The sequence below is a fragment of the Natrix helvetica genome, assembly GCF_964273705.1.
Source record: "Natrix helvetica genome assembly, chromosome: W".
NCBI classification, from domain to species: domain Eukaryota; kingdom Metazoa; phylum Chordata; class Lepidosauria; order Squamata; family Natricidae; genus Natrix; species Natrix helvetica.
The window spans coordinates 85829431-85845616 of record NC_138555.1 but is presented as its reverse complement, the minus strand read 5'-3'; the positions used below and the strand labels follow the sequence as shown (position 1 = coordinate 85845616).

General features: G+C 50.2%; 1 protein-coding gene across 1 annotated transcript in view; it reads left to right on the top strand.

The window, feature by feature from the left end:
- Positions 1-1237: 1237 nt before the first annotated feature.
- FXR2 (FMR1 autosomal homolog 2) overlaps positions 1238-16186 on the top strand; it is a 28864-nt gene continuing 13915 nt past the window's right edge. The window contains exons 1-6 of the mRNA XM_081968946.1: positions 1238-1601; positions 8984-9036; positions 12802-12895; positions 12993-13064; positions 13556-13704; positions 16005-16098. Of these exons, the coding sequence (XP_081825072.1) occupies positions 1551-1601; positions 8984-9036; positions 12802-12895; positions 12993-13064; positions 13556-13704; positions 16005-16098 (513 nt within the window). The 5' untranslated portion in view covers positions 1238-1550. The remainder of the gene's footprint in view (positions 1602-8983; positions 9037-12801; positions 12896-12992; positions 13065-13555; positions 13705-16004; positions 16099-16186) is intronic.

Below are 16186 nucleotides of genomic sequence, written 5' to 3'. Positions count from 1 at the left end.
CTGGGTGACTTTGGGCCAGACCTTCTCTCTTAGCCCAGCCCACCTCACAGGGTTGTTGTTAAGGCCAAAAACAGGAGGAAAGACGCAGTGTGTGCATTTGAGTTACAAATATAATCCCTTGAGTTATTTAGTATAAAGACAATTAAAGTGGGATTAAAAAATAGTGCCCCTTCTTTTTGAACAAATGCCCCCCCCCCCCGCCCGGGGTATGGAGCAAAGGTAAAAGCCAGCCGTAAGGCGGAGGAGGGTCTCAAAGGAAGGGCGGTTTCTTTACAGCCCTGTCAATCTGATTTGATTGACACAGTCTCATGTCAATCAGACTTAATTTTCAGGGCAGGGGATTAAGGAGGGGACATTTCCTCTCAGTGGAGCTCGACCTGCGAGGATTTCCCTCGAGATTTCCTCCGACTTCCCAGGAGTTTTGCTGCCCTGGGATCGCTGGGTGGCCTCCCGTCCAAGGGCTAAAAAGCTGAAGCCAGCCAAGTATCTTCAAAAGGGGTGGAGGAGGGGCCTCTCGCCCTCCTCCTCCTCCTCCGCCCCGGGCCCTCCAGCGTCAGTCCCGTCGGGGACAGGCAGAGTAAGAGCCCTGATAACACCCCGGAGCTCCGACCGCCGCCAAGAAGGACCGCGGCGGACGGCCACGTGCTCCCAACCGGGCTCTGCCGCATCCCGCCCCTTTCCCAATTCCACCCAATGGGCGCCCAGGACGAGTCCTCACCTGCCGTACGATTGGTTAACTCACGCTCACTTCGCCGAGGCAGGAGGAATTTTAAAAAAAGCCACCAGCCAATGGCGGGGCGAGGGCGTCGCAAGAGGCACGTGAAAGAGGAGGGGCGGCCTCTCAATCCTATTATTGGATGTCAGAGAAGAGAGACGACTCGTCATTGGCCACCGGGGGTGCGGTGGGTGGGACTTAAAGGGGAACCCCCGTCGAGGGGCGTTGAGCAACGCTCGAAACTGCTACTGCGCCTGCGTCGCAGCAGCGATTCTCGGGGAGAAACCCCGCTTTTCATTTCTCATTGGCCGCGGGGAGAGGAGGAGCTTGAAGAGAAACGAGAACTGGGCCGAAAGAGAAGGGAGGGGGCGTGGCCAGAGCGGCTCCTCGCCATTGGTCGACGGCTCCGGCCGCGAGCGCCGGTCCGCGGCGCGCATTGGCGCCTCCGCCGGGGTGGGCGTGGCCGAGCTCGCGCGGGGGAGGCGACGCGTCTTGCGGCGCAGGCGCAGAGCGCACGCACGGCACGCACGCACGGCCGTGTGTGCGGGGCGGGGGGGAAGGGCGCGCGTTCCGTGAGGGGAGGCCTCTCGCTCGCTCAGCTCGGCCGCGGAGGCTGCGGGGAGCCCGCCACTAGAGGCCGAGGCTCCGGAGGAGGAGGAAGCAGCGCGCCTGAGCGAGCGGGCCGGGCCTTCGCAGGTCTCGGCTGGGGCCGGTCAAAGTGGCCGAGCCGGAGGAGGCCGGGCCCCGCCCCGCCCCCATCCCCCCACCGGTGGCGGCGGCGGCGGGGGGGACCCAACCCTCGCGGGGCTCCTCGCCCTTGTCGGCCGCGGGGCCCATGGAGGGCCTGCCCGTGGAAGTGCGGGGCTCCAACGGGGCCTTCTACAAGGTGAGGGGAGGGGGGAAGAGGAGGAGGAGGAGGAGGGGTTGCCATGGCGGCGGGAGGGCGGGGCCCCGTCGCCAGGGGAGCCGGCCGGGGGGGGCGTGGCGGGGGGGTAGAAGAAGAAAAAGCAGCGAAGGAGGCCGCAGGACGGACGGAGACAGACACCCCCCCTCTATCCACCCCCCAGGCCTAGGGGCAGCAGTGCGGCCTAGTGGTCCCTCTAAATGGGGGGTCTCACCCAGCCCCCCTCCTAGGAAAGGAAGGGGGAGCCGACCCCCCCCCACGTGTGCCTGGCCGGGGGAAGAGGGTCTGCCACCAGGACTGGAAACTTTATCTCTCGGGGCTTTGATTGGCAGGGGCAGGTGCCCCTCCAGGTGGGGAGGAGGGGGGGTCCGGAGAGAGGCCCTCCCTGGGGCTCCTTTCAGTCACAGATCCCCCCCCCGCCCCTCAAAAGGCTCCTCCCCCCCTTCTAAGGGGATGAGGGTGGCTTGCCCCAATTAGGGGGTGGGGTGGGCGAAGGGAGAGCGGTGGGGGAGGGGGGGTCTTTCAGGGGCAAGGAAGCCTGTAGGTTTGACACCCAAATGCTGCTCCTCTTCCTCTTGGTTAGGAAAGCTGCCTCGTTTTTAATTTAAAAGAAATTGGGGGTGGGGGTGGACCCCAGTTTTGAAATGGGAAGTTCCTTGGGGGGAGACCATTTCTTTATGGCCAGGAAGGGATCCCTGGGAGAGAAAAAGAGAGCCAGCGACATTTTCTTTTCCCTGCCAAAACAAAAAGAAACGCCCAGCCGATCTCTCCCCCCATTGCCTCGTTGCTCTTTTTCCTTGGGGGTTTTCACTTTTCCTGAACATTTTAACAGGTTCCCCCCCCCCCCCCCGCCGTCTGCCAAAAGCTCTGAAAACCACAGTGGTAACCAACCCAGGGAAGAAACACCCAACTTTTCTCTTTCTCACTTTGGCTGCGTTTTCGTCTCTTAGCAAAGTCCGCTATGTTGGACAGCTCCGGATTGGTGTGTCTTGTTGTTTTTTAAGACAGGGAGTTTTCCCACTTCGGCGACGGTTCCTTTTTCTAGCAACAGAGTAGTTGCTGGATTGAACGCTGTCTGTTCTTGAATAGCTTTGCAACACTGCAATTTAGACATGCAGGGATGATATTGTTGTGTGTGTATAAATGTGTGTGTGTGCGTATTCAAATAAGCAAGTACCTAAGAATGTGCAGTGCGAGCCTTTTGTTGGTCTGCCTAGCAGAGAAATCAGTTTAGTATTAATTCCTAGTTCCACTTTGGAGTAACCTAACCTAGCTTGTCTTTTCTGTTGAAGAGGTGGTGGTGGGATTGTGTATTTTGCTAATTTTAGACCTCCCACCTCAAGATGGGAGTTGTGCCAGCCCGCATTGGACATGGAGATGGCCACAAATCAAAGGCAGAAATCTTTTGAGGCCTGATCCTTGGCTCTCTGTGCAGGGCAGGTTATTTTCAGCCTGTTTGTATGTGCTGTGCTATGGCATCTTTATCAAGTAAGTTATTTTTAAAGGCATAAGTTTGCCATAACACAGTATTTTTTAAGCAGCAATCAAGTAGACCTCGCATGTCCTCAAAAGAACTCAACCAGCCCTGGGGGTGGGTGGGGGAGGCCCCTTTTCTCTTAATGTAGTGTTTCTCAACCTTGGCGACTTTAAGTCCTATGGACTTCAACTCCCAGAATTCCACAGCCAGCTGTGGGGATTGGGGTGTGCTGTGCTGGCTGGGGGATTCTGGGAGTTGAAGTCCACAGGACTTAAAGTCGCCAAGGTTGAGAAACACTGTCTTAATGGATTCAGAAGAAGCTTCAATCCTTTGTCTCGTATTTGTAGCATGGCAGCTTATCCCGGATAGAAGAAGCCATTCTGCCTTACTGGCAACTTAAAATCTACATATAAATCTAATCAATCCAATCCAATCTAATCTACATCGCTGCCAGCGGTTTCCCATCCTGGCAGCCTTTTTTAAAGTAAGAATTTGTGGTGTGGTCTGCGTATGATCTCCTCTACCTGTCTGGTTCACGCAAGACATCAGGTGGGGTTGTTTCCTGGAATGGAACTAAAATCAACCGTTGTGATTTGAAAGCTGGGTCTTGGCCCCCACAAGGGTAGCATTCTGTGCTTCCAGGCCCACAGTTCCGTGATACCTTGAGAAGGGACTTATGGCACAGAGCTGAAATTTTGTGGGGAATTCATTCTCCAGATGTTCAGTGGAATAACAGCCTTACGGACTAGCTCTGTGCCAGTGGCATCCTTTCTCCCCCACCCCTTCTCTCTCTACCCACCAGTACACTTACTTTCTTTGTTGTAAAAGTTCTTTTTTTTGTTCTCTACATACAATTATAGGTATACATTCACACAGTTATTGTTCTTTTTTACATTCGTCCTTCTTAGACATTTATCATTCCATTTACAGGGTTATAATATGCCATTTGGGTTGCTTTGTTTACCATGCCTCCCCTGTTTTGACCCCACCTTCTTTTCCCTTTCTTTTCTCCCTCCCTTCTCTACTTTTTTCCTTCCTCCTCTACTTTCCCTCCCTTCTTCCCTTTCCTCTCCCCTACTCCTCTCTTCCCCTTCCTGCCCTCTCTCCTTCTCTCATTCTCTCTTCCATCTTCTTCTCCTCCCCTCTCCCTTCCTTCCCTCCTCTCCTCCTTTGTTTTTTCTATTGTTGCAGGTGTCTCTTCCAGCTCTTAATTTTTGTTTTCTTGGGGTGGTATTTCTGCAGACCCAAAAATAGTTGAATATCATTTCTTATTCCCTTTCCTTCTCAAATCTATCCTGTGTTTTTTCCCCCTTTGTAGCTTACATACATACATACATACATACATACATACATACATACATACATACATACATACATATTTGTTTTCATAGATTTTTGCGGGTATAGGTATGCAGGTCTTGGCGTATTTCCTATTTGCCCCCCCCCTCTTCCCCCCCTTTTCTACTTGATGCCATATCATACACTTTCATAGAGGGGGATTTGCTCACTGATTCCCACGTGAACTTTAGCTTCCTTTGAGCCCCGGTCTCTTGAGGTGTCTTTACCACCCGCCCATCTGCTTTCCCCGTCTTTTTCTGACATTGCCTGGCTGGCTCTGCATTTCTTGGAGATGATTTCCTGCCTTAAGTCAGACGTCGCCCCTTCCAGGGCTAGCAACTTAAGCGGCGCTCTCCTGTCAGATCCCGGGGGCTCCCAGCTGTTGGGGTCTGTGGCTTAGCGGTAGGTGTGAATGGGCTCCTTTTCGGTGTTTTGCTTCCAGAAAATTTTTTATACAGGCAGGAAATTTGCCTTGTCAGCTGCAGCTGGGCGTGATCCAAGTAGCCCTTGGCCAGAATGCCAAAGCTACCAGCTCCAGGAGCCGGTTCTTTCCTCCACTGCTTCTCCGAAGAAGACTGACAGCTGACTGACAGCCGATGGCTCTGCCTCCTTGGAGACTTGGAAAGATTTGCCAGGACTTAAAAGTCTCTTTCTAACTTCCTGCTGCTTCAGTCGGGGCAAATGGTAGCGAAATATTTTGCCCATCCAGATTGTTCTTGGTGGTGGGGGGGTGTCAATCCTCAGGGCAATGTTCTTGCCCCTTCCCAGGGCAAAGTTTTGCACAGAAGCCCCCCCGCCCCCCCGGAGGCTGCTCCAGGAAAATGGGAGGAAGAAAATAAAATAAAATACATCTTGTTAATGCTCAAATGACACGCGGCCAGTTGTGTAGTTTTCGTACTGCAAGTGAAGTTGAAACCTAAGGCACAGAGAGAGAGAGAGAGAGAGAGATTCCCTGAAACTCTTAATGAGGTGTCACAAGCGCAGCAAAGAACGCACGCACAGCAAGTTTTATTTTGGGCCGGTGGCGTGGCCCCCGGGAGGCAGGGAGGGGGGGGTGTCAGGTAAAGGGAGGCCGGGGATATAAATATACTCCTTGGATGGGAGGCTGCTTAGCGGGTCTGCTCTACGTGAATGAAAGGATCTTCCCCATTGAAGAAGGGTCAGGAAGTCCTTGACTTACGACCACAATCGAGCTCCAAAGGACTGTTGCTAAACGAGACAGTTGGGTGAATTCCGTCCCACTTTGTGACTTTACCGTTGTTAAGTAATACAATAATAATACAATACAATACAGTGAACTGCAATTATTAATGACACGGTGAAGTGAGTTTGGCTTCCCTGTTTTTGCTTGTTGGAAGGTCGCAAAAGGGGACCGCGTGACCCCAGGACATTGCGACCGTCATAAATATGACTCGGCTGCCAAGCACCTGAATATTGATCCCGTAATGCCAGGGATGGCTGCAGTGGTTGTAAGTGTGAAGAAGGGTCCTAACTCACCTTTCTTTCCAGTGCCGTTGTAACTTTGAACTGGTCGCTGACAGAATGGTTGTAAGTCGAGGACTACCCACGGCGCTCTGAAGGAGACGCAGACCATTTCAGTCAAATCTCACAACTTCTGGTGGCAAGCAGTTCCACTGGTTAGTTGTCCTCACTTCTCCTTTGTAGGTTTGAATCTCTCCTTGATTAGTTTCCATCCGTCGCTTCTTGTCCTCCTTTTCCGGTGCTTCGGAGAATAGGTGGGCCCCCTCCTCCTCTTTGGGGCAGCCCCTCTAATATCGGAGGGCTGCTATCGTGTTCCCCCTTGTCCCCCTTTTCTCTGCACCGGCCAGTTCCAATTCCTGCAACCCTTCTTCATGTATTTTAGCCTCCGGAATCTCCAGGGCAGCCAGGGAGACCAAACCCTCTTCTAGCCAACATTGCCAACCCAGAACTGGCTTCTGAGGTTACCCGATCTGTCCTCCGCTCAGGGCTTCCTGCCTGTCGCCCCTTTAAGAGGAGGGGACTCCAACTCCCAGAATCCCCCAGCCAGCCTTGCTTGAATTCTGGGCATTGAAGTCCAGCCCTCGTCGTAGGTGGGAAACGTGGCCTTTGCTTTTCTTAGCGGGTGTGGCGACATATCGACAAGGCAGGGGGGCGGCCTAAGCCAACTTTGGAGCAAGGAAGGTGGCATATCTGCCCCCTGGCAGTTGGGCAGCTGGCAGAGCACTCCCCCCCCAGCCCCCCTCCCACCTGTTCCTTCTGTCACCCTTTGAACACGCAGGGAGTTTTGCTCTCAGCCCAATCCAAATTCAGGGCATGTTTCCCCCCCCCCCCCCTTCAAGGATAAATCTACCGCGTCTTCTTGCCCAGCTTTGTTAACAACGGGTGCCCGTCTGGCGAGGGGTGGGGTGGGCGAAGCGGGGGACTCTGGTGTTTGAAAGGTAGCCGTTCTTTGGCATCGGGGAAACGGGGGGATCCAGTAGACGAGATGCTTTGTAGCTCAGGGTTGAACTGGTGTGTGTGTGTGTTTGTGTCCTTGGTGGTCTCTGACTTGGGGGTTTCCTTGCAGACGTTTCATGGCCCAACTAGGGACCCTCATCAGTGCTAGAAGGGAGTGGTGTTTGCAGAGAAGAGGAGGAGGAGGAGGAGAAGCTTAGTGGCTTTCTCACACAGGTTTCATTACCCAAACTAGTAACATTATCAGTGGTGGAAGGAGGGAGGGGGCGTTTATAGAGAGAAGAAGGAAGGGAGGAGGAAGAAGGAGGAAGAAGGAGCAGAGGAGGAGGAGGAAGATGTCTGTGGGGTCCTGGGTGCTCTCTAAGCTTCACGTGGACATTTCATGACCCATCTAGGGAACCTCATCCGTGCTAGCTGGTTGCAAATGCTCCTCCTAAGGCTGCAAGGATTTTAGAGGAATCCGGATTATTTCCCAATTGGTGGATTTTCATACATATTTCAGACTATCATATTTCCTTCAAAGATGGAAAATGAACTAATTTTGTTTGCGGTTGGGGTGTGTTCGCTGCTCCCTTATTTCATTTTTTCCCTCAGAGTTCTCAAGTTGTGGGGTTTTTTGTTTTTGAAAAGTTTATTTTTTATTCTCTTGCATGCAGTTATAGATATATATTCACCTAGTTATTGTTCTTCTTTACACTTGTAATTCTTGTACATTTGTTATTCCATATAAAAGGTTGAAATAGACACTCATCCGCCTGTTTTAACACCACCTTATTTTCCCTTTCTTTTCTCCCTCCTCTCCTTTCTTCCTCCTCCTCTCCTTTCCCTTCCTTCTTCCCTTGCCTCTGCCCTACTCCTCTCTTCCTCTTCCCCTTCCTACCCTCTCCCCTTCTCTTTCTCTCCCTTCCACCCTCCTCTCCTTTCCTCTTTCTTCTTCCCTCCTCTTCCTCTCTCCTGTCCTCTCCTCTCCTCTCTTTCTTTTTCTGTTGTTGTTGTGGTTGTCTTCTTTTTCAGCTCTCAATTTATCTTTTCTTGGGATGGTATTCCCGCAAACCCAATTATGGTTTGATATCATTTCTTATTCCCTTTCCTTCGCTAATCTATCCTAACTATATTGTCCCCTTTATATCTCACTCTCGAATATATACTTGCATGTTAGGACTTTCTTGATAGAAAAGTCAGGTTTTGAGGGGCGAATCTCCCATTGCTTGCTTGGATGGTATAAACTGGGTATAAATTGAGAAGTTGGCTCCTTGTCCTGGAACCACCTGGGAGATTTTGGGAAAGGGGAGGAGAAACCATTCTCAACAAATAGCTGGGAAGAAGTCGGGACCTAGCCCTGATTTGGGGGTGGGGAGGGGGCTCCCCTAAGCCACATCCCCCCTTGGCCCAGGTGGCCAGAATGCAACTCTCAGAATCCATGACCTGTGAGGAGAAATTGGTGGGTGAGAAGAGCAGCCCAACTCTCCCCACTTCGCCCTCCCGAGAGGGCTGTTGACCTCATGCATGAAGCTGAACTGGGGGAGGGCAGGGGGACGCAAACAGCCCCCCCCCCAGGGACTTCTCCGTGCCTGGTGCAAGGATCCAATTGGCTGTTCTAGCTAATCCCCAGGGCCGAAAGGCAAGGTATCTGAACACAAAAGAGGGTTTTGGGTAGTTGGGAGACCCTCTCCAGACCCTAAAACAGCCACAGTCAGGTGGGTGGGGGTGGAACCTTTGCCCCCAACCCAGTTGAGCTCTGATTGGATGGGCATTTTGCTGGGTTAAGAATCAAGCATATCATGCAACATGGTTTACCCTCCTAACTTCCCCCCCACGTGTAAAAGTTGTCTGTCGTTTGTCTCTCTCGCTGCCCCAGAAATAATTCTCTTTTTTTGCAAAATCACAGTTGCCCATAGTGTCACTTATGAGTCACACACACACACACACACACTAGTGACTCCAACACTTGATTCACCCCAAGCCTCGATTTCCCCGTTGTTGGTTCCAGGATGCTCCCTCGGTCCAGCTCGGTGGTCTCCTTTTTTATGGGGGGTCTCTGCAATTTGCTTAAAGCTTTGGGGCTTTAAATGGTGGTAACACAAAGCCTTTTTGTTGTCTTCTTCTCCTGCAGGGTTTTGTCAAAGATGTACACGAAGATTCGGTCACGATATCCTTCGAGAACAAGTGAGTATTTGACCACCCAGCACGGTCTCTCTGCCACAGAAAGTGGGGAAAGAGCTGGCAGGGGCAGACCCCTTCTCTGTTTAGTGGGTAGCTTTGGGGCAGGGGGATTCAGAGACCGCTAAGCATTCAGGTATCCCTCTGCTTTTAAAAATAATTGTGTTCCTGGCACTTTCCCTCCGGCTGGCTCCATAAATCCTGGAGTCCCTTGTTTGATTCACTGTACAACCAGAACCCAGCCGGGGTCCTGGCAAGATGCTACGCTATTGTTAAACCACGATAGTGGGATACTTGCTTTGGCACTGCGTCACCTGTGGGCACTATGTTTAATTCAACCCAGGTTTTCCGGCAGGTCCTTTCCTTCACCTGCCCTGGTTCTCTTAACATTAATATCATCTGGTTGGCCTTTTCCAAATGTTGAGCGCGGAAGACTTCTCTTTCTTCCCTTCCGCCCTCGACTTTTGGAAAAGGCCAACTGATTTACGCTGGAAAACTTCCCTGCTTGTTGACAAATGCCCGGCTGTCGGAAGCCTCTTCGGCCTCGCTCCTTTTAGCTTTTGTTTTTCAAATTTATGTTACGACTTGTAGGCTGCTTCCATCGGTTTGCCTTATTTTATTTATCAAGTCAAGGAATTAACCTCAGCCAAGTACATTCGACGAAATCGCAAGGTATTAAAGTCCAAACTGGGTGGAGGAAACATCACAAAAGCCATAAAAACCTGGGCCACACCTGTGATTCGATACTCTGCAGGAATAATTGACTGGACCCAGATGGAGTTGGACAATTTGGACAGAAAAACAAGGAAGCTTATGACAATGAATCATGCTTTACACCCTAAAAGTGATGTTGACCGATTGTATCTACCAAGAGCAGAGGGTGGTCGAGGACTCCTACAAGTAAAGCAGACTGTGGAAGAAGAAAGACACAGCTTGAATGATCACATCCAGAAAAGTGAAGAACCAATGATTAAGGAAGTAAATAAAGGAGGCCTTTTGAAGACAACTAAGTTAAAAGCTGAATATAAGAAGTAATTGAGAAGCGAGCTGAAAATTGGGAAAGCAAAGCTACGCATGGCCAATACTTGAAAAGTATTGAAGGCAAAGCTGACCAAAAACTAACTTGGAACTGGTTAAGATCAGGAGCACTGAAAAAAGAAACAGAAGGCTTTATTTTGGCAGCTCAAGAACAAGCCTCAGCCACAAACTGCATGGAGGCAAAAATTCAACATGTCACCACCAACAGCAAATGTCGCCTCTGGAATGAGAAAGATGAGACAGTCGACCACTTGATCAGCAGGTGCAGCAGAATTTCACAAACTGACTACCTACAACGCCATGACCGCCTTGCTAAGATCATTCACTGGGAATTGTGCCAAAAGTTTGGATTTGAGCACAGCAAAAACCCCTGGGACCATCAGGTTGAGAAGGTTTTAGAGAATGAGAAAGTCAAGATCTTGTGGGACTTCAGAATCCAGACTGACAGGCACTTGGCCCACAACACACCTGACATAACAATAGTTGAAAAGAAAAAAGTTTGGTTCATTGACATTGCAATACCTGGTGATTTTTAATTTTAATTTTTTTTTTTAATTTAATTTAATGCTTCTAGACCGCCCCCTCTCCCGAAAGGGACTCGGGGCGGTGTACAGTTCATACAAAATATATCAGATACAATAAAATTAAGTATGTACAGTTGACAGTTGACATGGAGGAGGTAAGAATGACATTAAAAGAACTGTACAAAGCAGATTAAAATAAGTTCAAACCCCTAAAAACAAATACAGTGAATTAAAAAACCCCTAAAATAACCAGATATAGTGCTTTTGCCAGGAGGGACAGTTGAATTATGCCAGGCCTGCTAATCGGAACAGGTGGGTCTTCAGTTTTTGCCGGAAGGAGCGGAGGTCAGAAGTGGTTCTAATGTCGGGGGGGAGGTCATTCCAGAGGGTTGGGCCCATCACAGAGAAGGCCCTACTCCTCGGTGTCGCCCGCCGGCATTGTCCAGTGGATGGCACCAGGAGAAGTCCCTCCCTGTGTGAGCGTATTGGCCGCAGGGATGTATGTGGGAGGATGCGATCCCGCAAGTAACTAGGTCCCGTGCCATGGAGCGCTTTAAAGATGGTAATCAGCACCTTGAAACGCACCCGGAAAACCACAGGTAGCCAATGCAGCTCGCGCAGGAGAGGTGTTACGTGGGAGTACCTCGTACTCCCCATCACAGCCCGCGCGGCTGCATTCTGAACTAACTGCAGTCTCCGGGCGCGTCCCAAGGGCAGCCCCATGTAGAGAGCGTTGCAGTAATCCAGGCGGGACGTCACCAGCGCATGAGTGACCGTGAGTGATGCACAAATTGAAGATAAGCAGTAAGAAAAAAATCACAAAATACCATGGCCAGTTCCCAGGGCTGCAGGCTCTCCACTGGGGCTGGGAGCAGCGGCCTGCTCTCCTTGGGGAAGGGGGGAGGATCAAGAGGAAGAAGACGCGAAGCCCCTCCCAGCATCACCCTGATTCTACTCAAGGTGGGCACTTCCACTTGCCTGCCATTCCCCCCTCCCCTCTGTGGAGTTTTAATGTTAGAATCCCCATTGAAACAAACCTCCATTGTTAATCGTGGCTTGCTCCCTTCTGGTGATTCGGGGAGCCCGGGAGGAGAACAAGACACAGGTCCTCCCCGGGTAATAAGCCCTATCAGGCTTTGGAGCATATGCGCTAAAATAAGACCTCCCCGAAAATAAGGCCAAGCGCTTATTTTTTGGGGGGGGAGTCAAAAGAAAATAAGACCCTGTTTCATTTTTGGGGAAACATGGTAGACACTAATTACCATCAAACTTTTAAGTATTGACTGCAATGTAAATATAAGGGCGATATGAACAATCAATGTTATTACAAGTGTTAGTACGACTTTTATTACATTATTAGAAAAGTTAAGACCGATAGGAAGGCAATCGATAGAATGGAGAACTACAAAGGCTAAAGATGAAAGGCGATACAGAAGGCTGAATAACTGCTTTTATATTGTTACGTTTGCCTTGTTTTGTCTTTCTTTGGTGGCTGTTGTGTTTTTCTTTCTGTTTTTAAAGGTAAAGATGTTTAATAAAAACTATTTGAAAAGAAAAGAAAAAAGAAGGGGGAAATATAGTACACGTTCACATTGTATTTCAGGTACCAAGGAACACCGGAGTAAAATACAAAACCCAGAAGATAAAATCTGAAATCTTGACAGGAAGATACAATACAATAGTAGAGTTGGAAGGGACCTTGGAGGTCTTCTAGATTACAAACCCAAGTTGCAAAATAGAATTTTTTTACTTTGTTGGTGGCAGCTGGGAAGTCGGCCAAAGGTCCATGATAGATTCTGCCACCCTGTGCTGGAGGGCTTGTTTTTCGGCCCCACGCTCACAGAGAGGGGATGGGATTTGGCCCCACTTGTAGGGGGCTTCTGCAGAGAGCTAGACCACCAAGGAATAGGGCTGGTGGGGACCCGGGAGGTCTTCTAGTCCAACCCCCTGCTCAGGCAGGAGGACAAATGGCTGTTCCAGTCCCTTCTTCAAAACCTCCATCGATGGAGCCGGGTGGTTCCACTGATTATACTAGCATCCCAGGGCTGGAAGGGACCTGGGAGGTCTTCTAGTCCAGCCCCCCCCCCCCTCCTCAAGCAGGAGACCCCTCCTTACACCATTCCATACAAATGCCTGTCCGGAATCCCCTGAAGAAGCCTGGAGCTTCTTCTCTCCTTGTCCTGGCTGATGTCGCCTTGCCTTTTTCTAGTTGGCAACCGGAACGGCAGATCCCCTTTGGGGACGTGCGGCTGCCCCCACCCACCGATTACAGCAAAGACATCTCAGAAGGGGACGAGGTGGAGGTGAGTCCCGGTTATTGTGGGGGGTGGGTGGGTGGGATAGAGCAGGGCAGGGCTGGAGGGAAGGGGCTGGCTGGGCTCAACCCTTTTGTGTTTTCAGGTTTATTCCCGCGCCAACGAGCACGAACCCTGCGGCTGGTGGCTGGCCAGAGTCCGGATGATGAAAGGGGATGTAAGTCTCGAGACAGAAGCCCCCCACCCCCCTTTCTCTCTCTCTCTCTCTCTCTCCTTCTTTCCCTTTTTCCTTCCCTCCTTCTTTCCCCCTTCCCTCCGTCCCTCCTTCTTCCTTTCTCCTCCCACCTTCCTTCCTTTCCCTTCCTTCCTCCCCCCATTCCTTCTCTCTCTCTCTCTCTTCTTTCCCTTTTACTCTCCCTCCTTTCATCCTTCTTTCCATCCTTCCTTCCCTCCCTCCTCTCCATTCTCCCTTCCTTTTCTCCCTCCCTCCTTCCCTATCCTTCCCCCTCCCACCTTCCTTCCATCCTTCTTTCCCTTTCTCCTTCCCTCCCTCTCTCTCTCTCTTCCTCACTTTCCCCCCTTCCAGTTGCAATATTTGGACAGATTTTGCACTGTTTGTCTCCCTTGGGGAGTTTTCTTACCCCCCGCAGCCCCTTACCCCCACCCCACCCTCCTCTGCCTCCTGTCCGACCGCGCCCTCTCTTGCAGTTTTACGTCATAGAATACGCGGCCTGTGATGCCATCTACAACGAAATCGTCACCTTGGAGCGATTGCGGCCCGTCAACCCCAGCAAAGTGGCCACCAAGGGCAGCTTCTTCAAGTGCACCATTGCTGTCCCGGAGGACCTCAAGGAGGCGTGAGTGTCCATGGAGGCGGGCATCGCCCTCCGTTGGCCACACCTGGTTTTTGTCACGCTTTGGAGCCCTTGACTCAAAACGTGGGGCACTCCTGGGACTTACAAAACGATCCCCCCCCCCCCAGCTCTTGACTCTTTGGAGAGTGGGGAAGAGTGGGATGGGCTCCAGGGGCTTTGGCTGGTGGCCATCCCCTCTCCTTCCCAAGTTGGGCTTTGGAACAGGGGTGGCCAATCTCTGCCAGTTGGAAGACGTGTGGACTTCAACTCCCAGAATCCCCCAGCCAGCAGGGGTTCGAAGCAGCACTCAGCGTGGATAGGACAAGAAGAGACACGTGCTAGGCCCCAGGGCTCTCCAATTTTGGCCACTTTACGACGCCTGGACTTCAGCTCCCAGAATCCCTCAGCCAGCGCACATGCACATGCGCTGGCTGAGGGATTCTGGGAGTTGAAGTCCAGACGTCATAAAGTGGCCAAAATTGGAGACACTTGGGTTAAACTACCTTGGTCATCTTTTTTTCAAATATAACTTTCTGAATAGATGGTGGGAAGGCGGCAGCCGTAATGCAGGCAGCCCTCAACTTACGACCACAATTTGAGGCCCAAATCTCTGTTGTTAAGGGAGGCGTTTGCGAAGGTAAGCTTTGCCACCCTTGTGTGACTTTTCTTGCCACCGTTAAGGGAATCCCTGCCGTTGGGAAGCGAGGCACGGTTGTTAAGTGGATCGTGACTTTTCCCCGCTGACGTTGCTTGTCAGTAAGTTGCCAATGGGAATCACGTGACCCCGGGACACGCCGACCGTCGTAAGTATGAACCAGTTGCCAAGCGTCTGAATTTGGAATCGCATGGCCACAGCGGGTGACGCAACGGTGGGGAAAACGGTCACAGGTCACTTTTTCCAGTGCCGTTGCAACTTTGGTCACTAAACAAACGGCTGTAAGTCAACGACCTGGACTTCAGCAAAGTGTGTGTGCGTATGTGGGGGGAAGAGCCAGCTGGGGAATTCTGGGAGTTGAAGTCCACAAGTCTTAAAACTCCAAGGTTGGAGCTTCTTCGGCTCTGACTGGATGGGGGAGGAATGGAAGGATTTATATATATTTATATATTTTCTATAAACAAAGTTTTATATTTTTTGATATATATTTTTTTTAAAAATGTAAACTGTTGTCTGGGAAGAAAATAATACAGCTAAAATGGGAAATGGAAATATAATATAATATGAATTATGTATATGTGAAAATGTTAAAGGGGCTTTAACATTTTCACATATACATAATTCATATTATATTTCCATTTCCCATTTTAGCCGTATTATTTTCTTCCCATATTTTCCAATTTTAGATCTATCTATCTATCTATCTATCTATCTATCTATCTATCTATCTATCTATCTATCTATCTATCTATCTATCATCTATCTATCTATTTTTATCTACCTATCTACCTACCATCTAGATGTACGTATCTATCTATCTACCTACCTACCTATATCTATATGTATCTATCTAGCTACACATAAAGCATGTCATTTTTATCCTTCTGGAAAAAACCCCAAATTTATCATTTCATTTCCATCTATTTTCTGTAGATCTTAACGTTTTACCTAATAATTTGCACAATTAATAATAGTATAGTTCATTCTCAGCTACATCCCATTACCGTGATTAACATATTTCATTTTATTTTACTAACCCCTGTTCCTAGTTTCTCCCCCCCCCCCCGTTTTTTCCCCCTTCTTCTTTTTATATGTATTATTTCTTTTCTTCTGGATCTTTTCTCTCACTTTTGATAGATTTTGAAGGATTGGTGCTCCTTGCAGACAGCTGGTCATTTACATCCTTTTAGAGGGTCGTTGAGGCCTCTTGAAAGTTTTACCTGTGTGTCCTCAGGGTCACCTGAGTGGTGCAAACGGTTCCTGCATTTTTTCCCCTCTGGAAATCCATTCCTACTCCCACCCCATTCCAAGGGTCTCCATCCCAAATTGTGTACTAAAAAGTCTATACAGATTCTCTGCCATCCAAGCCATGGGGGTCCCAAAGGGGGCTTTTTTTTCAGGAGGCAACTGGATTTTCTTGTTTTTTTCTTCAAAGAAGTTTTGCTTCTCACCCCAGAAACTTGTGGTGGGGAAGGGAAGAAGGATGGCAGCTGAAGAGCCGAAGAAACCTCTGGGATGAGAAGCAAAACGTCTTCGTAAGGAAAAAACCAGACAGCCCAGTTGCCTCCTGAAAAAAACGACCACCCTTTTGTCTGTTTCCGAGTTGCTGGGTGCTTCTAAATTGTCTCCCCCTCTTCCTCCCCCCCAGCTGCTCCAATGAAAACGTGCACAAGGAATTCAAGAAGGCGGTGGGGGCAGACTCCATCTTCCTGAGTCCCACCAGCAGCGAACTCATCATCCTGGTAAGAAGCCACTGGGGTGTGTCCGTGTATCCGTGTCCGTCCGTCTGTCCCCGTGTCCACCAGGTGTGCTGGGGTACTGTCAGTCCAA